This window comes from Urocampus carinirostris, chromosome 12 (genome assembly GCF_059441175.1).
Source record: "Urocampus carinirostris isolate Australia breed hairy pipefish chromosome 12, RoL_Ucar_1.0, whole genome shotgun sequence".
Classification (NCBI taxonomy): domain Eukaryota; kingdom Metazoa; phylum Chordata; class Actinopteri; order Syngnathiformes; family Syngnathidae; genus Urocampus; species Urocampus carinirostris.
The window spans coordinates 32628408-32654872 of record NC_142360.1 but is presented as its reverse complement, the minus strand read 5'-3'; the positions used below and the strand labels follow the sequence as shown (position 1 = coordinate 32654872).

Below are 26465 nucleotides of genomic sequence, written 5' to 3'. Positions count from 1 at the left end.
TGAATGTAGTGGGGATTTTTCACAGGGAAAGCTTGGGGTCAGTGTGGCCTGGACAAGAATTATGTTTACAGAAAAACAAGAACGAGGACAAGGGTTGACGTGGGAAAAGGAGACAAGGTTTATGATAAGCTTTCTTGTTGTGAGTCCTTTAGACATGGCGGCGTCTTTCGATGAGGAGGCGGCGACGCGCCCATGGGAGGAGGAGTCAGCACGCCTAGGGGAGGAGTCAGCACGCCCATGGGAGGAGTCAGCACGCCCCATGGGGTGTGGCTGATGCCCCGACGTGTCAAAAAGACGGAAAACGAAGACGGAGCAGGGAGACAGAGGGGAGATCAGATCGGAGAACGGGAGATGGGAGGCTCGACAAGACTAATTAGACTAATTCGACAATATTTCGGCAAAATTCGATGGAATTCATTTAATGGATAATTTAAGAAAATAAATCTGCCCCCGTGTGAAAATGCCTGTCTCGTGTCAATATTTTTCCCTAAAATTAAGAGAAGAGCATGCATTGTTAGGAGAATAAAGTTTGTGTTTGGTTAATGGACTCAGATAACTAATTCGAACAATTTGATGAACGCTAAATTTGTAATATATAGTTTTTTCCCTGGGCAGCACGGCGGCGCAGTGGTAAGCGCGTGTGCAGGCACAGTTCTAAGGTCTTGGGAACCTCCTGTGTGGGTTCAAATCCAGCTACCGGACTTCCTGTGCGGAGTTTGTATGTTCTCTCCATGCGTGGGTTTCCTCCGGGCACTCCGGTTTCCTCCCACATTCCAAAGACATGCATTTCAGGTGGATTGACCGGTCCAAATTGTCCCTAGCTGTGAATGAGCGAGCAAGTTGTCTGTCCCTGTGTTCAGGGTGTCCCCTGCCCACTGCCCGATGATTGCTGGGATGGGCTCCAGCACCCCCGTGACCCTACTGAGGATAAGCGGTGCAGCTAATGAGATGAGATGAGTTTTTTCCCTAACAGTGTGAATGAGAGAGTGAATGTTCCGTCTCTGTGTGCCAAGTTGAGAGTGTCCCTTGCCCACTTCCCGAAGTCGGGTGCAATGGTCTCCAGCAGCCCCGCGACCCTACTGAGGATAAGCGGTGCAGATAACGCCCCTGTACTCAATCCTATTTTATTGTTCTTTTTTCTTTTTTCTCTGCATTTCTGACACCTGTGAAATCTGATTAAAATGTGGGCAGAAATGCATCACATAGCATAAGGTAAGATGAGGCAATTTGCACATCATCGGTCATACAGAAGGAAAATCAATTGTGCTTTACGCAATCACGATTCCAAAAAAGAATTCAAAGAAAGGAACCTCGGCGAAGCTCTGCTTAGCCGTGCTCTATCTCCGCTTAAGTTCTCCAGCCAAGCATCACATGTCGCGATAATTGCGGGATGCAGACGGGCCCCTTGTCATCACCTATCGCAGGCGGCGTAAACAGGGGGCCCCCGTGGCCCTTGTGGCGAGCACAAGAGCGGATTGTCATTCGGAAGGATTTCTCTGTACCGAACGCGTGGCAATCTCTGTCTGGAGCATAGCAACTGGGAGTCGTTGCCATAGCAATAGTGGCCCAAAATCCACCCCTCTTTCTTCCGTCTCTACCTCCCCGTCACTTGGTTCCATCTTTTCTTTTTGGGGGACGGGGAGGGGAGGGGTGTTGGGTTGTGCAATCTCCCCCTTTCCATCTCGCCAAGGAAATTGCAGCAACGCATTCTTATTCCACTCTCTAAATTTGAGATGAGACCGCGGCCTACCCGTATCGCCCAATCAGAATTTCCACTCGTGCCTCGGAGGAGGATGTGAACACTTGTTGGAATTAAGGGAGTCGGAAGAGCCAAATGCTTGCTAATGAATTGACTGGTCATCCTGAAAGGGGGATTACCACATGCTTCTCAAGGTTTCTTAATTTTCCTCATGTTGAGGTTTTAGAGTTTTTCCTTGCCCTCATGTTGGTTTCAGATCAGGGGATGGTGTAATAATAGTCTGTAATAATCAGGGTTGGGTTGGGTTACTTTAACTTGATTACTTTAACTTGATGACTTGATATAATTGGAAATTATTTAATTGCAACAAAAGCTTTTCCTCTTTTTCCCTGTTTTTTTCTCCGTTTTTTCTAAATTTCTTTTTACAAAAAATCTCATTGTGCTTAATTTTATCTAGCTGTTACTTTTTTCTTGCTTTTTTGTTCTCTATTACTTTTTTTCCCTTTTTTTGCTTCTTTCTTTTCTTCTGGCTTTTTTCTGAATTTTTCCTGCTCTTTTTTTCTCTTTTTCTCTCCTTTTTTTGTTTTTTTCTCAGCTTTTCACCACTTTTTCATTTTGGTATTTTTTTTCTTTTTTGTTCTATTCCCCCCCTTCTTTCAAGTCATTTTGTGCACAATATTACATAATATTTGGTCGTGTAGGGATTAAAGAAGCAAAAACAACCTGAAGAGCCGTTTGGGACCGGAAAGAGCTGGTTCTTTTTAGTGAGCCGAGCCGAAGAAGCCGGTTCTCGAAAAACTCTACTGACTTTACTCAACTTCGTTCTACTTCGACATTGACTTCAATATACCGCATTTTTACCTTCATGCGCTGTAACTTTGACTTAATTCGCTTTTTAATTAGCAATTTCGAGCCCTCATTTTTGTGAGCTGGCTAGATTTTCTTGTGCGCGGAAAAGCTCTGGGTAGTGCGCAATTGCACACACACGCAGCTTAGAGGGAACATTGGGCTCCAGCAACCCCGCGACCCTGCAGAGGATGGCCGTGCAGATGATGGATGGATGGAGGGAGGATTAGCTCGTTACACTAGCAATTCGAGCTACAAGGACGACATTCCCATTTAGTGACTGACCGGTTTTGAGTTCCATGTGAAGTTTGTCCGTGCCAGGCCGGAACGCCCGCGATAACGTAAGCCACATGTGGAACGTTTGTCCTCTCCGGATGATGAAGTCGTCACATGGGTAGAGGTGCGTTCGGTGCTCCAGCCGTTCGGCTCCAGTTCTGCTCTTCATCAGATCGATGGATTTCACCTTGAGGGGCAGCTCTGCAGAAATGGGCAGATTAGCGTGAACTCGGGGATTAGCCAGCGCTGAGAGATCAGGTGCATGCGGCCAAAATATCCACTCTCACCTAATAGATAGATAGATAGATAGATAAATAGATACTTTATTCATCCCCGCAGGGAAATTCACATTTCCAGCAGCATCCCTTCGCTGAGAACAATACAATAATAAAGCAAAAGGAATACAATATACAAATACCCAATGTGACGTGCTAATACCCACTGTAGCGTGTTGTATAGAGTATTTAAATAGTGCTACATAAAATACACACTGCAATAAAAGTACGGTAATATGTAATGTAGGGGGTGTGGTTTAATGTGGGCCTTTACTCCGCCGGGTGGAGTTAAAGAGCCTCATGGCATGAGGAAGAAAAGATCTCCTCAGTCTGTCCGTGGTACAAGACTGTGACAGCAGTCTGTCGCTGAAGCTGCTCTTATGTCTGGATATAATGCTGTGTAGTGGATGTGATGAATTGTCCATGATTGACCGCGGCTTTAATAAAACAAAAACAAAATAATAAAATGGGTCCATTTGTACGTGTAACCAGGGTTGGGTAGGGTTACTTTAACTCTATTACTTTCAATTACTTTTGGATTACTCCAACACCAAATATGCTAATAAAAGACAAAAGAAACTGAATATGAATAAAATATTGACTCACAACACGTGGTAAGCTTTCTCTCCTGGCTTTGATCTCTTTGATCTCCGGCAAAACTAACATAAAATGTGACAGAAACAAAATGAAAATAAATCCAAACAGCTTGCCAACATCATTTTTGCCGTTCCAAGTATTCCGGTACTCCCCAAGCCTGCAGAAAAATTTAGTCATTTAATTCATATTTAGTTTCTTTTGTCATTTATTAGCATATTTGGCATTGGAGTAATCCAAAAGTAATTGAAAGTAATCCAGTTAAAGTAACCCTACCCAACCCTGCGTGTAACTATGTGGCCACGGAAAGTAACAGGAAGGAAAATTAAATCCGTATTTATAAAACATAACGAGTAGTCCAGACTGAAAAGTGAACCTTTAATTTGAAGGACGATAAAAAGTTCTGCAACATGAATTGCAGGCGGTGAAAACTAAAGAAAAATCATATTCCGTGGTCTATTTTGAAAAAATGAATAAATAAATAAATAAACTAGTTATCAGTGTAGAAAAAGAAACTACTTTTTGGCAGGAAAAACAACAACACAAAAATCCCAATTAGTTTTTGGTGAAGAAAAAGACGCCGCTCAAAAATAGAAGAATACGACACTTATTTTTAGCAGAGAAGAAGAACGGTGCAAAGTTTTTGCGCGCTCGACATCTGACGTAGAACACGGCTGTCAAACAGGCGGCCCTCAGGCCAGATCAGGCCCGCTAAGGGATTGAATCCGGCCCGCGAGACAACACTCAGAGAAGCGCAAGAGAAAAACGAGCTGCAGGTTAAAATATGTATACTTGTTGTTGCCAAAGCCAGGTGCCTCTCACAAAGACACTGTACTTGAATTTATTTCTCTCTCTCTATCTCTTTTCCACCCCTTTTCTCCCACTCTCTGTCTCTGTCTTCACTCTCTGTGTCTCTCTTTTTCTCTTCCATTTGTTGCTCTTTGTCTCTTTCTCTCTCTGTGTCTTTTTAACTTATTTTGCTCTAACTTCCTTTTTTCCTTTTCTCGTTCTCTCTTCCTACCCTTTGTGCTTTCTTTTCTCTTTTCTCTCCTTCTGTCTTTCTATTTCTCTTAGGATTTCTTTCTTCCTCTCCCTTTCTTTCCCCCTCTCTCACAACTTCTCTTTTTATATCTTTTCTTTCTCACGCTCTCTCCCTCTCTCTCTTTCTTTGTCCTGCCCTCTCTCCTTGTCCATGCCTCTTTCTCTTATTTCTTTATGTTTCTTTTTCTTTCTCTTTCATCTACTAGTCCGGCCCCAGACAGAATGTTTGTTGTATCATGTGGCCCCCAAGTTAAAATGAGTTTGACACCCCTGACGTAGGATGACAGGCACGAAGAAAATCTGTAAAATCTTCTTTACTTAATTATGGGGCTAAATAATTAAAAGGCTACAGTACTTTTTAGCACAAATTAAAACAATGCTAATGTTTGGCGTAGAAGAAGACCAAGCTCATTTCTGGTATTGGGGTAACTACTTCTAAAAGTAGAAGAAGACAACTTAACTTTCTGTGGCAAGGAACACGACAATGATTTTTGGTCTAGAAGAAGTAGCTATTTTACAGCGTAGAAGACAACGCTATCGTTCCATGGCAAAGAAGATTTTCAACGTGAAAGAAGCTAAATTTTTGCCCTGTTGAAGACAAAGCTAGCTTCTGTCAGAAGTAGATGACACTATTTTACAGCGTAGAAGAAGAAGCTAGTTTTCGTAGTAGAAGAAAACCAAGCTTTTCTTTTATGGCAAAGAAGATTACAATAGTTTTTGGTGTAAGGAAAGTAGCTAGTTTTTGGAGTAGAAAAACACAACATTTTCTTTCTGTGGCAAAAAAGATTTTCAATGTGAAAGAAGCTAATTTTTTGCCTTGTTGAAGACAAAGTTAGCATCTGTCAGAAGTAGATGACACTATTTTACAGCGTGATGAGGAAGCTAGTTTTCGTAGTAGAAGAAAACCAAGCTTTTCTTTTATGGCAAAGAAGATTACAATAGTTTTTGGTGTAAGGAAAGTAGCTGGTTTTTGGAGTAGAAAAACACAACGTTTTCTTTCTGTGGCAAAAAAGACAACAACAATTTTCAGCAAAGGAAAAGACACTCGCTTCTACTGAAGAAGAATTCATGGTAATATTTATCATAAAAGAAGAAGCTAGTATTTGTGGAGAAATAATATACACCAATTTTCATGGATAGGACGTTCACACAAATTATCAATTCAACCTAGAAAAAGCTAGTCATGGATGTAAACAATGCTTTTTGGCATTGAAGAATAAAAACACACATTTTCTGCATATTTCTAGCTAGTTTTCTGTATTTAAAAACAAAACTAGAAAAGACAAAGCTAATTTATGTGGCAGAAAAACACGCTAATTTTAGTGTAGAAGTAGACAATGCTCATTTGCAGCCTCGAGCAAGATTAACTATCTTTTTCCATAGAGGAAGAAAACACTATCTTTATGTGGAAAAGAAGACGATAGTTATAATCGGTAAAATAGAAGGAGCTAGTTTTTGCCTTCGGTGTTGATTATACACATCATTTGCTGTGAGAACGAGGACAGCATCTTTCTGTGGCGAAGAAAATAAGACAAATTTTCCGCATGGATGAAGCTACCTTTCTGTGTAGAAGACAAAACTACCTTTAGAAAAAAGGCCATGCTTATTTTTGACAAAACAGAAGGATACCATTTTTGGCTACTGTTGTGAAATTCATGGATGACACTTCAGTGGTGGGTCTCATCTCAGGCAACAATGAAACCCAATGAATAGAGAATATCCACCAATTAGCAGCTCTCACCAAACAACATAGTGCAGAACACTGAGAAGACCAAGGAGGTCAGTGTGGACTACAGGAGGTCCAGAAAGACAGATTACACTCCTTCTTATGGATGGATAAGTGGTGGAGCATGTGGACCACATCAGGTTCCTGGGGCTCTACACCACATCACACCTATCCTGGTTTACTAACAAATGCTGCCTTGTGAAGAAAGCACAGCTCAGGATCTTCTCAGGAAACTTGAACGGGTTGGTCTCTCCCTAAGGCTGCTTCTCAACTTCTACAGAACAACAATCGAGAGGATTCTCTGCTTCAACGTGACCGTGTTGTATGGCACACAGGAGGAAACAACTAGCATGGGTGGTTAGGAGTGCACGGGCATTGTGGGCTGCTCGCTCCCTGACTTAGAATGCAATCGGGAGGTGTCAAGAGAAGAGCAAGAGCCATGACCATGGATCCTAGCTACCCGGGCCATAGACTGTTCGTATTGCTTCCATCAGGTAAGCTGTACAGGAACCTCTGCGCCACCACAAACAGACTGAAAGACAGCTTTTTTCTTACCGCTGTCGATTCCATTAGCCACCCCCCACCCCTAACTTCACGACAATCAAATAAAAATATTAGAGGAACTTTACAATAATAGACTAGAACAATTTGTAGATGAACATAAATTGATTATTGAAAGTCAATATGGTTTTAGAGCAAACAGATCAGCAGCAATGGCTCTTATTGATGCAGGATGATCTTTCGTACGGAAGATTACGATAACTCGAACGTACAATAAGCTTGGGTTAGCTTAATGTTAACGTTAAACATTCAAGGTAAACATTCAGGGTGTTGGAACGGATTAAAACGATTTACATTATTTTTAATGGGAAAAATGATTTCGGTGATCGAACAAATCCGTTTTCGAACGGGGTTCTGAAACGGATTCTGGTCGAGAACCGAGGTTCCACTGTATTACAATTGTTAAATAATTGGTGTGTTTAATAGGGAAGATGAAGGGGTAGGTAATATAAGCATTTGCTTCTGACTACCTCTTTTCGAACATATTATGTTATATTATTTTGTTGTTGAGTTATTGATTTTGTTCTGTTTTCATTTTAATGTTTGAATAAAGTTTTCATTTATTCATTCATTCAAGGCTACAAGCCACAGCACAATGCAATTTCTCTTCTCAGCCGAATCTCAATGTACATATACAACACAGAATTCATGTACATAGTATTTATTTTTTTTTGCGCGTGCGCGGCACAGTTCTAAGGTCTTGGCAACCACCTGTGTGGGTTCAAATCCAGCTACCGGACTTCCTGTGCGGAGTTTGTATGTTCTCCCCGTGCTTGCGTGGGTTTCCTCCGGGCACTCCAGTTTCCTCCCACATTCCAAAGACATGCATTTCAAGTGGATTGGCCGGTCCGAATTGTCCCTAGGTGTGAGTTGTCTGTCCCTGTGTGCCCTGCGATTGGCTGGCAACCAGTTCAGGGTGTCCACTGCCCACTGCCCGAAGATTGCTGGGATGGGTTCCAGCACCTCCGCAACCCTACTGAGGATAAGCGGTGCAGCTAATGACTCGAGATGAGATATACATTTTGTTTTAAACTTCTTTCATAAATACTGTACACTGGGGTTGCAAAGAAAATATATTTGACATATGTAAATGACCAGACAATCTTAATTCTTGAAGAAGACAGTTCTAGTTTTTGGTGGAGAAGTAGGAGACTCTAGCTTTGTCGTAACTGTTCCTTAAACGTGCCTTGACTGAATTGGGTCAAGTAGAATTGCAGGATTACAGACAATAGTCATCCAACCGACAATATGGCCACCTTGCCAGGTGCATACCTCCCAGCTCACTATCGCCTGGCGCAGGCATCTTGCCAACCTCCCCGTTGTCCTTCGCCTCTTGTAACCCTGTCACTAGCGTGTCGGTCATGTCGTCGTCAGTCTCGGGAAAGCAGCAGCCGCAGGCGCTGCGAAACCACCTCCGACATACGCCGTCCTCGCCGTACTCTGGGGACTCCTCATCGTCCCCCTCGGGGTCATCGTCTACCGGGCTGAGAGAGACACTCGGGAATCGACCCACGGCTGACACGTCTCCCGAAAAGCGCGTCTCCGCCGGCATCCTGGCAAAGAGATAAGGGAAAATATCGATTCAATATGAAATGTATTATTTTTTTCAATCTCTCATGGTTGTTCCCTTTATGTGTAAACATAAAAAGGACAATCCGTGTTATGATCAGTGGAAAAATACATTTTTAAGGCGTGGGGCCAGCCAATGGGATCGTTATTATTATCATCTCATTAGCTGCACCGCTTATCCTCAGTAGGGTCGCGGGGTGCTGGAGCCTATCCCATCAATCATTGGGAACTGGGCAGGGGACACCCTGAACTGGTTTCTAGCCAATCGCAGGGCACACAGGGACAGACAATTTGCTCGCTCATTCACACCTAAGGACAATTTGGACCGGCCCATCCACCAGCACGGGGAGAACATACAAACTCCGCACAGGAAGTCCGGTAGCTGGATTTGAACCTACACAGGAGGTTCCCAAGACCTTAGAACTGTGCCGCACACGTGCTAACCACTGCGCCGCCGTGCTGCCCTGGGATCGTTATATAAACCGCAAAATAATAATCAATATTGCATCACAATCACCTTTTGTGAATTTGAATCGAATCAGTTCAGATTAGTAGGAATAGCAAGCCTTATATAAAATTATGGAAATAAGACATAAACTCTATAAGATATATTAAATGGTTATATTAAATAGTGATATTTCTCATCTAACTTCACCATTTTTTATTTCCTTTTTTTAATCACTAATTTTCAGGGTTGGGTAGGGTTACTTTAACTGGATTACTTTCAATTACTTTTGGATTACTCCAATACCAAATATGCTAATAAAAGACAAAAGAAACTGAATATGAATAAGATTTGTAAATTTTGTGCAGGCTTGGAGAGTAACCAAATACATGGAACGGCAAAGATGATGTTGGCAAGCTGTTTGGATTTATTTTCATTTTGTTTCTGTCGCATTTTATGTTAGTTTTGCCGGAGATCAAAGAGATCAAAGCCAGGAGAGAAAGCTTACCACGTGTTGTGAGTCATAATTTTATTCGTATTTAGTTTCTTTTGTCTTTTATTAGCATATTTGGTATTGGAGTAATCCAAAAGTAATTGAAAGTAATCCAGTTAAAGTAACCCTACCCAACCCTGGTAATTTTTTATATTCATCCTTCAAATACTAAGAGCGAGCAGCTGCCAAGAACCATTTGTTTCACCATAGGAATAAATGAGTCCAATGAAGGAAAAAATCCACAAATGAATGAATGGCCATTATTGTAATTATACAAGTAGAACAAAATTGGAGGGCTGATTTTAGTGCAAGTAAAACAAATCAAAAAGGTTAAAATGTTAAAAGGATAAAAATGTTATATGATATGTGCAAATTCACTGTGGTAGTTGCACAGTACATTGTGCTCACGGATGTTGTAGATGAGAGTTCAGGCTGATAATAGCTCCTGGGAAGAAGCTGTTCCTCATTGTCTTTTAGTTTTGATGCTCTTGTATCCCCTTCCCAAAGACAGCGGGTAAAAGATTAGAGCGCTTGTCTTGGGATCAATAGGTCCCATGTTCGATTTCCGGCTATGTCGAAGTGTTCTTGGGCAAGACACTGAATCCCTAATGCCCCCGATAGCAGGTAGTTGCCTTGCATGGCTGACGCTGCTATCGGATAGTTAGTGTGTAAAAGGGAAAACTGTGAAGCACATTGTAAAGCGCTCTGGGAGGTCCTCATTGACTTGAAAAGCGCTGTATTAAAAGCAGACCAATGGATATAACATGTTTTTAATTATGTTTTGGGCTTTGCTGAGGAGTATATGTCTATCAGGGGGAATGGCGTGCTTTCACTCTACTCTGCAGCCTTCCTCTGTCTTCCTCAGTGAAGCTCCCATAACAGACAGAAACCTAGAAGGTCAATGGATGAGCTGTAGGAGACCAGCAGTAGCTTTCTGCCCAGGTTGTTTCTCCTGAGGACTCTCAGGAATGGAAACACTCGTAGGCCTGTTTTATGATGGCAGTGGTATTGGCTGATGTCAGAGATAGTCATTATTAAGACTCTTTGGTGGCTGTATTTACACAGATAAAATACATATATTGTTAAAACCTAAATCGTGATACCAGGAGCAAAAGTACTCACGTCTTCCATGATGGTTGAAATAGAAAAAAGAGAACTCCCCCCTAGAGAGGGCGTGGTTTATTATTCGTCGGTGTAAACAGCACACACATGAGCACAACTTCAAAATAAAAGAATATAAGATTGATAAACGTACAAGAGATATAATTAGACTGATTATTGAAACGTTGTTTTATGTGTGTGTGTGTGTGTGTGTGTGTGTGTGTGTGTGTGTGTGTGTGTGTGAGAAAGATCGTTTTTGTATTTAGGAACATAAAAACAAGTTATTTACATAATACAGAATTCTGCGGGATTTATATCCAAAACGGCCAACTTGACAGCTGATCAGAAGAAAACGTCGGAGATCGTCGGGAACGTAAACGTGTGTCCCTTTCCACACACTCCTGGAGTAAACAATAATCTCATTGTTTTTTTTGTGTGTTCAGGGCCATGCTATTTACGGAGTACCCGGTAGCAAGCCCCAGCACTTCCTCTCTATAGGCTGCCTCATGGCTTTGTGAGATCAGCCTGACCACTGTGGTATTATCAGCAAACTTGACAATAAGTTATTCTTCTGTGGGCCGGACCACAGTCATATGTGTAGATGCAGAGGAGGAGCTTAGCATGCAGGCCTGTGGTGACCCAGTGCTTAGGATGTGGGTGTATGCCTCATGTGAGGGTGCAATAATTCTTAGATCAGGGGTGTCAAATTAATTTAAGCTTGGGGGCCACACGATAGAACAAACATTCTCTCGGGGGCCGGTTTAGTAGATTAGAGAGAAAGAAAAAAAGAGAGAAAGAAATAAGAGAAAGATAGGGAGAGACAGGTAGAGAGGGTGGGACAAAAAAGAGAGAGAGAGAGAGAGAGAGAGAAAGAGCGTGAGAAACAAGAGATAAAAACAGTAATAGTGAGAGAGGGGGAAAGAAAGAGAAAGAATGAAATCCAAAGAGAAATAGAAAGAGAAAAAGAGGAAAGAAGGAGAGAGAGAGAACGGGGAAAGACAGAAAGGGACGGCAAGAGAGAGAGAAAGAGAGTAAAGGAAAAAATGTAGAGAGAGCAAAAAAAGGTAAAAAGACAGAGACAAAGAGACAAAAAAGAACAAAGAAAGAGAAAAAGAGACAGAGAGAGTGAAAGAGAGAGATAGAGAGAGTGAGAGAAAAATGGAGGAAGAAAGAGAGAGATAAAGAGTGATTAGAGAGAGAGAGAAATGTGAGAAAGTGCAGCGTTTGTGAGAGGCACCTGGCTTTGGCAACATCAAGTGGACCTAGTTCGACTTACAGCTCTCTTTCTCTTGCGCTTCTCTGAGCGTTGTCTCGCGGGCCGGATCAAATCCCCTAGTGGGCGTAATCCGGCCCACGGGCCGCCTGTTTGACACCTGTGTCTTAGATGGTGAACTCCCCCAAAAATAAATAGTATAACCATGGCCTCATCTCAAAAAATAGATAATTACATCTCAAAATTGAATTTTTCTAAACTGAACTTGCATCGAGGAAGCCCCCACTTTCTTTTTCAGGAGAATGAGTAAGTAGGAGCACCGAAGCAGTGTGGTGAAACTCGTAAGGCATAGACGAATGGGCAACAGAAATTCAAAAGCGCTTTTTGTTTTCAGAAAAAGATGATGAGGTCCCACCGTCATTGTCTCATAAGAGAAGGGATGACACTGTTCTGCTTGTTATGCAACTTTCACAAAAAGCCATTTTTCTCAGAAGTTTTTTTGGAAACGAGTATTTTCAACTGTGGTTTACTAAACAATGGTAAAAGCTAGAAAGATGCTTTTTAATTGAAAAATGAGGGTTGAAGCTTTATTTGATGTGTCCTATGCCCAGGGTTGGGTAGGGTTACTTTAACTGGATTACTTTCAATTACTTTTGGATTACTCCAATACCAAATATGCTAATAAAAGACAAAAGAAACTAAATATGAATAAAATGATGACTCACAACACGTGATAAGCTTTCTCTCCTGGCTTTGATCTCTTTGATCTCCGGGAAAACTAACATAAAATGCGACAGAAACAAAATGAAAATAAATCCAAACAGCTTGCCAACATCATTTTTGCCGTTCCATGTATTCCGTTACTCCCCAAGCCTGCACAAACACTAGTCATTTTATTATTATTAAGCTCTATGTAGGAAAGGTCAAAGCCGACTTTACTTCCTCAGAAGGCTGGCCTCCTTCAACATCTGCAAAAAGCTCCTGAAAATATTCTATGAGACAGTTGTGGCAAGCGCCCTCTTCTATGCGGCAGCGTGTTGGGGAGGCAGCGTCAAGAAGAAGGATGCCTCTCGTCTCAATAAACTGGCGAGGAAAGCGAGCTCTGTTGTGGGCACAGAGCTCGACAGCCTGACAACAGTAGCAGAGAGACGGGCACTGAAAAAGCTGCGGTCAATCATGGACAATTCATCACATCCGCTACACAGCATTATATCCAGACAGAAGAGCAGCTTCAGCGACACACTGACTTGTACCACGGACAGACTGAAGAGATCGTTTCTTCCTCATGCCATGAGGCTCTTTAACTCCACCCGGCGGAGTAAAGGCCCACATTAAACCACACCCCCTACATTGCATATTACCGTACTTTTATTGCAGTGTGTATTTTATGTAGCACTATTTAAATACTCTATAGAACACGCTACAGTGGGTATTAGCACGTCACATTGGGTATTTGTATATTGTATTCCTTTTGCTTTATTATTGTATTGTTCTCAGCGAAGGGATGCTGCTGGAAATGTGAATTTCCCTGCAGGGATGAAAAAAGTATCTATCTATCTATGACCCAAAAACAGGCAAGGGACCAATCACAGTTGAGAAAGCTGTCGAGTTGCCTCCTCATTGGTGCCCCGACGACCCACGTGGTTTAGGGATCTGTTAGTTCCATTGATGCATCTATCTGAATCTGCCTTACCAGCACCACACAGCAGTCAAGTCAAGTCAAGGCATTTTTATTTATATAGCCCTTAATCACAAAAAGTCTCAAAGGGCTTTACAGGTTATTACACAGACTATTTTTCAGACTATTATTACACCATCCCCTGATCTGGAACCAACATGAGGGCAAGGAAAAACTCAAAAACCTCAACATGAGGAAAATGAAGAAACCTTGAGAGGGGACTGCACATGTGGCATCCCCCTTTCAGGATCAACAGACAGCAAAGGATGCCGCAATCACAAATAATACAGAGATATTGTCCACGAAAAGTACAGTGGAACCTCGGTTTTCGAACGCCTCTCAGTTCGAACAAATCGGTTCTCGACCAAAAATTTAGAGAAATTCTTGCTTCGCTTTTCGTCCAGGAGTTCGAACGCCGGTACGCTGGGGGCGATGCTGAGCGGCGTACGGGTGTAGATTGCCCCCACCCCTCGTGAAGAACTGTTGTCACGTGAGCGCGCACTCCTTTTTGCTTTCGTTTTTAATATCGGTGAACGCAGTGTTTTAACCCCTAAGTATGCCTCGGAAGAAGGTCGGTGCAAGCAGCAAAGTTGCTACAGGTGAAAAAAGAAGAGTAGTGCGTACAACTATTGCATTTAAGAGAGAAATAATAGCAAAATATGAAGAAGATGTGCGAGTTTCCCTTCTTTCGAGGGAATAGAGCATGGCTTCTGCAGACCACCACAAAGGTAAGAAATCCTATTCATAAATATTTTATCCTTTAACCGCTCACCACTTGTTGTGGAGACCCAGGTGCTAAATGACGTGTAAACGACCTGTTTTTTTTTATTTTTACACGTTCATGTTATCTGAATCTTTCGTACGGAAGATTACGATAACGTGAACGTAGGATTAGCCCGGGTTAGCTTTGTTTACGTAAAACAGTCAGGGTGTTGGAATGTTCCAATGAAGCGCTAGCCACTTGTTGTGGAGACCCGGGTGCTAAATGACGTGTAAACGACCTGATTTTTTTATTTTTACACGTTCATGTTAGCGTAATCTTTCTTACGGAAGATTACGCTAACGCGAACGTATGATTAGCTTGGGTTAGCTTGATGTTTACGGTCATAGAATAGAATAGAATAGAATAGAATAGAATATGCCTTTATTGTCATTGTTACAACATGGGGTATGCTGTGACAACGAAATTGACGACTCCAGTTCCACATTTACAGTGAGGATAACGGATTAAAACGATTTTACAATTACTTTTAATGGGAAAAAAATTTCTGTGAACGACCAAATCGGTTTTCGAACAGGGTTTTGGAACGGATTATGGTCGAGAACCGAGGTTCCACTGTACAGGTTATTCATATGCTATAGAGAAGTGTGTTTTAAGCTTAGATTTAAACATTTCCACTGAGGTTGCAGATCGGATCTCACTGCCCAAGTGAATCAAAAACTCTGAAACAAAAGTCTCAGGCCTCTGCTGAGAAAAACAAATGAGAAAAAAAACCTCCTCGAACAGCTGAACTTTAAACGTCGTACATCAGACGCTCTTAACCCAGTGGCAGGCGTGGGCCAATCCCCATTCACCATATAGTTGAATGTCACATGGACTTTCTTAGGTTTCCGCTGCACCTTAATCCTCCTAACAACAACAACAAGAAAAATAAATAAATAAAAACAGATCGGGCATTAAATGATAATTAGAGCCGCAGTGTAAATCCCGCCTTCAAAGTTAAACGCTCAACACCTCCGGCGATTGATCTTACAGCTCGGTCCGCCTCCTAAGCCGTTTCTCATTGAAAGAGGGTTCACCATTAGCTTTGAAGCGCCATTAGCGATGACTCACTTTTAATTAGCACTATCATCCTTTGTTTCCTGACAGCCCTGATTCCTCCTTCCCTCTTCGGTCCCCCCACCCGCTGAGAGCCTCTGCCGCTCTGTAGTAAGGGAAGAAAAATGTATCCGTAACCCGTGGTGTTAAAAAAGAAACAATAAAACGTTGAAAAGGAATTTCAATAAAGGAGATGCTCTTGTCATAGCAGCGCTTTGGTAATTACATTCTTTTGTCCTCTCATTAATCTTTACGTCTCTTCAGGGCTTGTTCCCTGACAATATTGAAACAATACACCCACTTGGCAACTTTTTTTACTTGCCTTGATTCAATTAGAACATATATTTCCTTTCATTGGCTACACCCACAGGATGACTTTGTACCTATTATATCAGTGTTTTTCAACCTTGTGGAGCGTGACGCAAGAAATTGCAGTTGTTCGGTATATTTGCTTTCTTTCCGTGATCAGCCGAGTAACTGTAGGATTCATCCAAATCAGTAGGTGGCAGCAAATTATGATTTTATTTCTTTTATTTCAATTAACTGGTCATTAGGTAGTTCAGGGATATATATTTACCGTAAATTCCGGACTATAGAGCGCACCTGATTAAAAGCCGCACCCATCACATTTTAAGGGGAAAACCGATTTTGTCCATACACAAGCCGCACCTGTATATAAGCCGCATGAACCCACATGAAACAAACATGAGATCAATCCAAGCCAAACTTCAAGTCCCGCGATTGGAACTAAATGTCCTTCATTGAAGCCAACAGTCCAAAAATCACAGCCGTCAAAATGAACGCTAAATGATATAGGTACTTAAAATGTGTTGCAGACCTGCAGATTCTGGGTGCCTGTTGATAGTAATCCAAGGAAAAAAAAATGTGTATATTTCCAAAGGTAAGGGTGGGAAAAATATATATCCATTATTGTCCGCCGTGTCCACAAAAACTCACTTTTACCGGTCCCCACTTTCCAATCAGCGTTGGCGTTTGCTCCGCCCCTCTTTTTAAATGTGCTCGTGCAGAATAAGTGTTTCAAATAAATACAAATAAATACATTACAAAAATCTCATCTCATCTAATTAGCTACACCGCTTATCCTCAGAAGGGTCGCGGGGGTGCTGGAGCCCATCCCAGCAATCATCGGGCACTGGGCAGGGGACACCCTAAACTGGTTGCCATCGCAGGGCACACGGGGATAAACAACTCACTCGCTCATTCACACCTAGGGACAATTTGGACCGGCCAATCCACCTGAAAGGCATGTTTTTTTTGGAATGTGGGAGGAAACCGGAGTGCCCGGAGGAAACCCACGCAAGCACGGGGAAAACATACAAACTCCGCACAGGAAGTCTGGAGCTGGATTTGAACCCACATAGGAGGTTCCCAAGACATGAACTGTGCCGCACATGCGCTAACCACTGCGCCACCGTGCTGCCCATTACAAAAATATACAGTTACAAATACATATTACACATATTTACAAAGAAAGACGGTACACCGAGAGAGTTTTCAAAGCTTTAATAATAATAATATAACTTTCATCCTAAACTGTGCCTTTGGGAGGTAGCCTCACGCTACTAAAAAGACGCTCGCATACCTGGTAATCAGTCCGTTAAGGAACTAAAAGCCGTAATCGAAAGAATCTCTGTGGTTCTGGATTTGTGTACCATCTATGAAGTTACTATGGGCCTGGATTTGTGTACTATCTATGAAGTCGCCAGATGTGGGATTCCAAATGTTTCGTCCCGATTTTGTGCACTATCTATAATGTTACATTTGATTTTTGCAATCGGGAGATGGAATAAGAGGTTGCTCTGTCCACTTCACGCATCGGCCCGGTATTGCAGTACCTCCGGGAACGGTGCATTCGCACTGAACGCTGCTTTGCTCTGTGGCTAGGACCTTGACTGAGCCTCTTGGCTAGGGGCAAGTGTCTCGGCCCCTTGGCTTTGTAGCGTATAGTGATTTGACCGATAACGGATAATGGATAAATGATAAAGAATATAGAACAATAAACCTTACAAAATCCCCGGCAGACTACCCGTTTCTTCCTTATTGGTAAAGACATCCAAAAAATTTTTTTCAATGTCGGAAAGAAATTATGCCATGATGACGTCGTTCCACGCTCCCTTACTTCAATACTTTCCAGTAATATGCCGGTTGCCTTTGACATAGTAGCTGCGTCATGAGCCCATTTTGTGCAATTTGCACGACGAGGGTATGTTTACGCTCATAAGTTGCGATCTTCCTCGGCACATATATTTCACCGGTCTAAATCTTACCTCTCATACTCGAGCGCCGCTGGCGGCCCGTTAGAAAAGTTACATAAATTGGCCACATCTCTGAATAAGCCGCAGGTTTGAAAATCTGGGGAAAAAGTAGCGGCTTATAGTCCGGAAATTACGGTAGTCTTTTTTCAAAAAAGGTGCGGAAACACTGCTCTATATGTGCTCCAGCCTACAGACCTAACTTACTAAACAAAAGAGCAGCTTCAGCGACAGACTGCTGTCACAGTCTTGTTCCACAGACAGACTGAGGATATTATTTCTTCCTCATGCCATGAGGCTCTTTAACTCCACCCAGGGGAGTAAGAGCCCACATTAAATCACACCCCCACATTGCATATTGCCGTATTTTTATTACAGTGTGTATTTTATGTAGCACTATTTATAAATACCCTATATCAACACGTTACATCGGATATTTATGTATTATATTCCTTTTACTTTATTATTGTTTTATTTTCAACACAAGGATACTGCTGGAAGTGAGAATTTCCCTACGGGGATGAATAAAGTATCTATCTATCTATTCTATATCCCTGACAGTTATCTACGTGAATTGTACTTTAACCATTGGCTTTCAGCTTCATTCATCCATGTGTCGTAATAGTGAATCGTGTCACTGTCTATGTATGGTCATAATCATATGAGTTTCGGGCCGAACAAAGGACAGATGTAAAGATGGTGCAGAGGGAATTTTCCACTAAATTCTGTGTTCAGCCCCTTTGGTATAAAAATGATGGTAATCCATTTTGAAAGGCCACTTATATAATCATTGCAGCCTTATTCTATACTCACAAGCCCATTACAATGCGTTTCATTTAATTCAAATTTTTATTGTAAAAAGAAAAAAACTGATCAACTCCAGCACTTGTTATTACCCGTCTCAATCATCCATCCATCCATCCATCCATCCATCCATCCATCCATCCATCCATCCATCCATCCATCCATCCATCCATCCATCCATCCATCCATCCAAGGGCAGCAGCCTCAGCAGGGAAGCCAAGACCTCCCGAGCCATTTCATTCAGCTCATCCGATAGTATCCGGAGGCATTTCCAGGCAGGCCTAGACACAAAGTCTCTCCAGCGTGCCCTGGGTCGTCCGGAGGCCTCCTGCTGGTGAGACATGCCCGTAACACCTACCGAGGGAGGCGTCCAGGAGGCATCCTTATCTGAGCCACACCAACTGCTCCTCTCAATGCGGAGGAGCAGCGGTTCTACACCGAGTCACTCCCGGATGACTGAGCTTCTCACCTTATCTGTAATGGAGAGCCCAGCCACCCTGCGGAGGAAACTCAGTCCAACCACTTGTATTCGGGATTGTGTTCTTTCAGTCATGACCCACAGTACATGACCACAGGTAAGGGTAGGAACGTAGATCGACCGGTAAATCGAGAGCTTTGCCTTTTGGCTCAGCTCCCTCCTCACCATGATGGACCGGTACAGGGTCTGCATGACAGCAGATGATGCACCGATCTGTCTGTTGATCTCCTGCTCCATCCTACCTTCACTTGACCCTGAGATACTTCAACTCCTCTATTTGGGGTATGATCTCATCCTCAACCCGTAAGGAGTATGACACCCTTTTCCGGCTGAGTACTGTGGTCTCAAACTTGGAGGTGCTGATCTTCATCCCAGTCGCTTCACACTCGGCTGCCAATCGCTCCAGTGAGGACTGAAGATCACAGCTTGAGGAATTTAACAACACAACATCATCTGTGAAAAGCAGCGATGCAATGCTGAGGCTCCCAAACCTGACCCTTTCCTCACCAAGGCTGCATCTACAAATTATGTCCATAAAGGTTATAAACAGAATCAGTGACAACCCTGAAGTCATCCAACTCCCACTAGAAACGAAGCCGACTTACGTCCAGCAATGCGGACTAAACTCTGGCACCGGGCATACAGGGACTGCACAGCCCTGGTAAGACTGTGCGGTACCCCATACTCCCAAGGCGCTCTTGGGAGTATAACCCCTTTTTCAGCTTGACGGCATCCCTTTCCGCCAGTGACCACCAACGGGTCTGAGGGTTGCCGCCACGGCAGGCACCGACTACCTAACGGCCACAGCTTCGATCAGCCACCTCGAGGGTGGAGGTATGGAACATGGTCCGCTCTGACTCAATGTCACCAGCCTCCCTTGAGACATGGGCAATGTTCTGCTGGAGGTGTGAATTGAAATTCTTTCTGACAGGAGATTCTGCAAGCCGTTCCCAACAGACCCTCACAACTGGTTGGACTGGCATCTTCCCCCACCATCAGAGCCACCTCACCACAAGGTGGTGATCTCTTTACCTTAGTGTCCAAAACATGCGGCCGCAGTTGCGATAACACGACCACAAAGTCGATCATCGAACTGTGGCTTAGGTTGTTCTGGTGCCAAGTGCACATATGGACACCCTTATGTTTGAACATGGTGGGACACACGTCTCATCGTTTGGTCAAATTGTCCCTCTCACAAGAGTCATTATAACCTTGAGGTAGAAACTATACATGGAAAGCGGTCAATACATGGTTGAAATCCTACTACAATTATTGTTACTATGAAATGATCTGCATTTATATAGCACTTTTCAAGTCAATGACTTCCTAAAGCGCTTTACAGCGTGCTAACATTTCCCAATAGCGGCCTTGTATTGAAGCCATGTAAGACGCTAACCTGCTTATTGGAAGTATTAGGGGTTCAGTGTCTTACCCAAGGACACTTCGACATGTAACACGGAGAAGCCGGGATTCGAACTGGGATCCCTTGATCCCAAGACGAGCGCTCTACCTCCTGAGCTACTGCCGCCCCAATAATAATTTTTTGTGTTATCTTACGCTGTTTTTACCCAATTAGATGTCATTTACAACAGGTCATGTATAAATCTTCTTCTTCTCCTGTTTTTCCGTAAGTCAGAGAACTTAGTTGAATCAAGTATCAGGAAACTATTATTCCACTTAAGCAGCAGGTCTCAAACGAGGTGCCCCATAAGAACATCTGAGTGGACTGCAGTTTGTAAGAACTCACTAGTGATGGGTCATTGTAGTTTTCTTGGGAATAATAATTCTATCTGACATGGTGTTTTGGTGGTTTACCCTACTTTGAAATAATTACTACCTGGTGATTACACAATAATAATACAGTGGGAACATAGTAGTAACATTCTGTGATAAGTTTATAGCTTAGTGGACACCCGAAACAACGAGGGCAGACATCAAAGAATTTTGAACTCGCAAGGAGAACCATGAAGATGCAAAAAAGCCAACAAACTAAAGGTTCATTCCCAAGGACTTTCTTTTTATTCAGCCCTAAATGGTGGGGTAATCAAAGAACAGGAATATTATTGGCCAATAGGGACAATTAGGTAAACTGTGCACATAGTCAAAATAACAACAACCCTGGCATCCTAAGCAATATACATTGCAGGTGTCCAAGAGTAAAAACTGTACCACATTTTTTCATTGTAACCAAGAAGAAGAAAAAATCTGAATAAGCATTAAATGATTGACCAACCAAAATGCATATATAAGTGGTTGCCCTTCACTCTAAAAAAACAAAACAAAAAGTACCACTTTGCTTAAAAAAGGTTGTGGACCCCTGCACGAAAGCTTCTGGAGCAGCCCAGTGTTGAGCTCTCCAGCATTCCCACGCAATTTCACTAAAATTGCTAAGTGTAGTTGTAAACGAGTTGCCTGAATATTAAATATTTTGGGGCATAATAGAAATGAGGAGAAGAGAAGAGAAAGATTTAAAAAATACAGTAAGCTTGTATGCCAGAATACTGTCCACTGTGGTATGATATAATATATTATAATATATAATAAAATATAGTAAAATACATGATATAATATAATATAATATGGGCAGCAGGGCGGCGCAGTGGTTAGTGCGTGTGCGTCACAGACACTGAGGTCATGGGTTCAAATCCAGCTACCGGACTTCCTGTGCGGAGTTTGTATGTTCTCCCTGTGCTTGCGTGGGTTTTCTCCGGGCACTCCGGTTTTCTCCCACATTCCAAAGACATGCATTTCAGGTGGATTGGCCGGTCCAAATTGTCCCTAGGTGTGAATGAGCGAGCGAGTTGTCTATCCCTGTGTGCCCTGCGATTGGCTGGCTACCAGTTCAGGGTGTCCCCTGCCCACTGCCCGAAGATGGCTGGGATGGGCTCCAGCACCCCCGCGACCCTACTGAGGATAAGCGGTGCAGCTAATGGATGGATGTATAATATGATTAAATACAATATAATATAATTGTCTGTCCCTGTGTGCCCTGCGACTGGCTGGCAACCAGTTCAGGGTGTCCCCTGCCCACTGCCCGAAAATGGCTGGGATGGGCTCCAGCACCCCCGCGACCCTACTGAGGATAAGCGGTGCAGTTAATGGATGGATGGATGGATGTATAATATGATAAAATGCAATATAATAAAATTGCCTGTCCCTGTGTGCCCTGCGACTGGCTGGCAACCAGTTCAGGGTGTCCCCTGCCCACTGCCCGAAGATGGCTGGGATGGGCTCCAGCACCCCTGTGACCCTACTGAGGATAAGCGGTGCAGATAATGGATGGATGGATGGATGTATAATATGATAAAATGCAATATAATAAAATGGATGGATGGATAATGTGATATAATACAAAATAATATAATGCCTCGAAAAACGGACGGTTTTTGTTGACTCAAGAGGACACTGAGAAGTCCTGACAAGTATTGAGTTTCTGGAGATATAATCGTTAGTCTTTCATCCCGGGCTTCCTCCCCAGTGGTAGGAAGCGGGAAGTGCAACGTGTTGATCCCATCAAAGGCGCTCAAGATCCAATTCACTGATGCCGACTTTGATTGATGAGTGGGGGAGCGCCTTGAGGAAGGAGGAAGTGAGCGTGTGCTCAGATTTTCAAGACTTGGCCAGTTTTCTTCACACTAAAGTTAACCCAACTCACACTAGGACGTTTTCAAGACGTGATATGAACGCATATGGATCACTGCAACATATATAAAATGGGCATTTATTTATTATTATTAGTATTTTTTAAGATTCAAATTACTTTGAGGAGGCGGACTTAAGTTTTATGTAGATCAGGGGTCTCAAACATACGGTTAGCAGGCCGGATCAGGGTCCACCAATGACTTAAATTGAGACAATGCTAAGAAAAGCATTGCATCGAACAATGACCAGTAGTTTTAAAGGGACATTGTGTATTAATTGCCACCTCGTAGGTGGTGAAAAAACATTAATAAAAAAAATTATATTCATTTTAATAATAAGAAAAATACATGAACTATTTAATAAAAGTGGATTTTTAAAACTACCCAGCGGTTGAGAAATTATTATTCATCTTACAAAGCACGAGGCTCACCTACAGAAAAATCACATAATTGTCCACTATCTCACTGCTACGGGTACCCAAAAAAAACTAAAACCTTGCGAAAGGCTGGGTAGAAATGGAGAAAAGAGACCGGTTTTGGACACTTTCGGTCTCCGTAGTTTGTATTCTTCCCTGTGCTTTGTGTTCAGGTGCACTACAGACTATAGGTAAATCTAGTGGTCGAATACAAACTGTCCCTTTAAATTGAAAGATGAGCTTTGAATATATCGCCATCAATGGCACTAATTTAGATTTATCTCTTTTGACTTCACTTGACTTTTTGAGAAGTAAAAGAAAAAAATAAAAGACCTCTTCCAAAATATAAAAAAGGTAAACATGCATGCATCAATTTATTTTAGGGGCTTTTACCAGGTTTGGTTTAACCATTTTGCTAACCTTCTTTTTTTAATACAACACAGTTATAGTGCTAAAAAATATACATTATGCAATGGCAGAAAATGTGGCTTGTTTTAAGTATTAATTATCTTACTTAAACATGTTTTCCTATCTAAACAATAATATTTAAAATAAGTCAAATTGTTTGCTATGTCAGATGGAATATACAATTCTCATATTGCAGTGAAAAGGTCAAGTTCCAAATGTTGATGAATGAATGAATGAATGAAAACTTTATTCGAACATTAAAATAAAAACAGAACAAAAACAATAACTCAACAACAAAATAATATCACGTAATATGTTTGAAAAGGGGTAGTCAAAAGCAAATGCTTATATTCCCTACCCTTCATTTTCCCTATTAAACACACCAATTATATGACAACAATTGTAATAATATTAATAATAACAGTTATGATATAATAGAATTTATTTTTATTGTCATTCTTGTGCCCATGCACACAGAACGAAATGTCGATACATCTGACCCGTACAGTTAAACTTTAGCGAGCCCATGTAGCCGCAGCCTAACAGGGCGCCGCCATTTTAGACCCAATTGGGAGTCATTAGGTGACCAAACCCCCCCAATTCCAACCCATAATGCCGAGCGTCAATGTTGTAAGTCTTACGTATGACTCGGCCGAGGCTTGAACCAGCGACCTCCCAGTCTCGGAGCGGGTGCCTTACCCACAAGCCACCGAGCTGGTAATAATAGCAAAAATGCACTAATGATAGCACTTTATTCAGATTTGATTTTTAACCCATAATGATTTTCACCAGTTTAGGCTGCTCGATGTTTTCCCAAGAGCATATCAGAAAAAGTTTGCTTGAAAAATGCTGGATTTTTACCCCTGCTTCTCCACCAAGCTTAAACAAAATTTGCAGAACCGCAAATTTTGGAAAATAGAAAGCGCTTACGGATTTCCTTTTGCATGCTGCCCCGTACTTTATTTACAGTTTTCAAAGGAGTGCCGTGATGCGCCGCCTCGCTGATCCCGGCCCTTTGTAGGGAAATCGCTATGCGACGACAATGGGCTGGCGCTGCATTCATATGAAAATGGCGTCCAGACAATGAGTGGGCTGCGAGCGGACAGACAGACAGCAAAGAAAACAACTTGAATCTCGAGTGTGGCACGCCGCTAGCGACTGCCTCTGTCATATTTTAACAATGCGCTCTAAAAAATCCACAACAACCCAATGAACAGCTAATATACGCAAACCAGATGACAATCTTTCATGTATTAGATGCAGAGTTTGCACTGAAGATTAATCCGATCAGTGTACTAGCTTAGAAGGAATGGGAGAATTCCACTATAACCAGGGTTCATTCACCTTTTCATTGCCAATTTCAAGCAATTTTCAAGGACTTTTAAAGTAACATTTTTCCTGTACTATTTTAAGAAGAAATCCAATGTGGTTCACTCCATATCCCTGTTGTTTGAGATTACTTATTGCTGCATGTAGGAAAAAGAACCAGAAAATTTGATAAATCCTAAGCCAAATACGTAACCTGAGCCCTGAGCCTTGAACAGGGGAGGGTCCCTGAGCTGTGGAAAACATCCTGCATCATCCCAGTCCCAAAGAAATCAAGACCAGAGGAACTCAACGACTTCAGGCCAGTCGCCCTGACATCACATGTGATGAAGACCATGGAGCGGCTGCTGCTGCACCACCTGAGGCTACAGGTCAGTCACGCCATCGACCCACTGCAATTTGCTTACCAGGAGAAGGTGGGAGTGGAGGATGCTATATTATACATGTTACACCGATCCCTCTCTCACCTGGATAGGGCGAAGGGGGCTGTGAGGATTACATTTTTGGACTTCTCTAGTGCCTTCAATACCATACAGCCTCTGCTACTGAGTAGGAAATTGACAGAGATGGGAGTTAGCTCACACCTTGTAGAATGGATTACTGACTACCTGACAGGCAGACCGCAGTATGTGAAACAGGGGGGCTGTACATCGGACACCGTGGTTAGCAGCACAGGATCTCCGCAGGGGACCGTTCTCTCTCCGTTCCTATTCATTCTATATACATCGGACTTTAAGTACAACTCTGAGTCCTGCCATGTGCAAAAGTTTGCCGATGACACTGCGATCGTGGGATGTATCAGAAACGGGCAGGAGGAGGAGTACAGGAAATCTATTCAGGACTTTGTCCGATGGAGCGATGCAAACCACTTGCACCTAAACACCACCAAGACCAGAGAGATGGTGGTGGACTTCAGGAGAACCAGAACTCACCCGGTTCCTGTAACCATCAAGGGAGAATGTGTAGAATTTGTCCAGACCTACAAATACCTGGGTGTGCAGCTGGACAACAAACTGGACTGGACTGCCAACACAGAAGCTCTATGTAGGAAAGGGCAAAGCCGACTTTACTTCCTCAGAAGGCTGGCCTCCTTCAACATCTGCAAAAAGCTCCTGAAAATATTCTATGAGACAGTAGTGGCAAGCGCCCTCTTCTATGCGGCAGCGTGTTGGGGAGGCAGCGTCAAGAAGAAGGATGCCTCTCGTCTCAATAAACTGGCTAGGAAAGCGAGCTCTGTTGTGGGCAAAGAGCTGGACAGCCTAACAACAGTAGCTGAGAGACAGGCACTGAAAAAGCTGAGGTCAATCATGGACAATCCATCGCATCTGCTTCACAGCATTATCTCCGGACAGAAGAGCAGTTTCAGTGACAGACTGCTGTCACTGTCTTGTACTACGGACAGACTGAAGAGATCTTTTCTTCCTCATGCCATGAGGCTCTTTAACTCCACCCGGCAGAGTAAAGGCCCACATTAAACCACACCACCTACATTGGATATTACCGAATCTTACTGTATTATGTGTTCTGTGTAGCACTATTTAGTTACTCTATATAACATGCTAAAGTGGGCATTTGCACGTCACACTGGGTATTTGTATATTGTATTCTTTTGGCTTTATTATTGTATTGTTCTCAGCTCAGGGATGCTGCTGGAAATGTGAATTTCCCTTAGGGGATGAATAAAGTATCTATCTATCTATCTATCTATCTATCTATCTATCTAACCAGCAGCTTTCATTTCCTGAATGGGGCATTAAAAATGAAATCAAATTTCTGTGCTCCA

The 26465-nt window shown here is 42.6% G+C and overlaps 1 protein-coding gene and 1 pseudogene across 3 annotated transcripts in view; one reads left to right on the top strand and one right to left on the bottom strand.

Moving 5' to 3' along the window:
- The window catches only part of LOC148355614 (protein-glutamine gamma-glutamyltransferase K-like), a 79246-nt gene that overhangs the window by 46395 nt on the left and 6386 nt on the right, over nt 1-26465 (bottom strand). For all 3 annotated transcript variants that reach the window (XM_088349279.1, XM_088349280.1, XM_088349281.1), the window contains 2 exons: nt 8291-8571; nt 2831-3022 (listed from right to left, as the gene is read on the bottom strand). In XM_088349279.1, coding sequence (XP_088205405.1) covers nt 2831-3022; nt 8291-8570 — 472 coding nt within the window. In that variant the 5' untranslated portion in view covers nt 8571. The remainder of the gene's footprint in view (nt 1-2830; nt 3023-8290; nt 8572-26465) is intronic.
- LOC148355615 (U2 spliceosomal RNA) lies at nt 17077-17214 on the top strand (annotated as a pseudogene).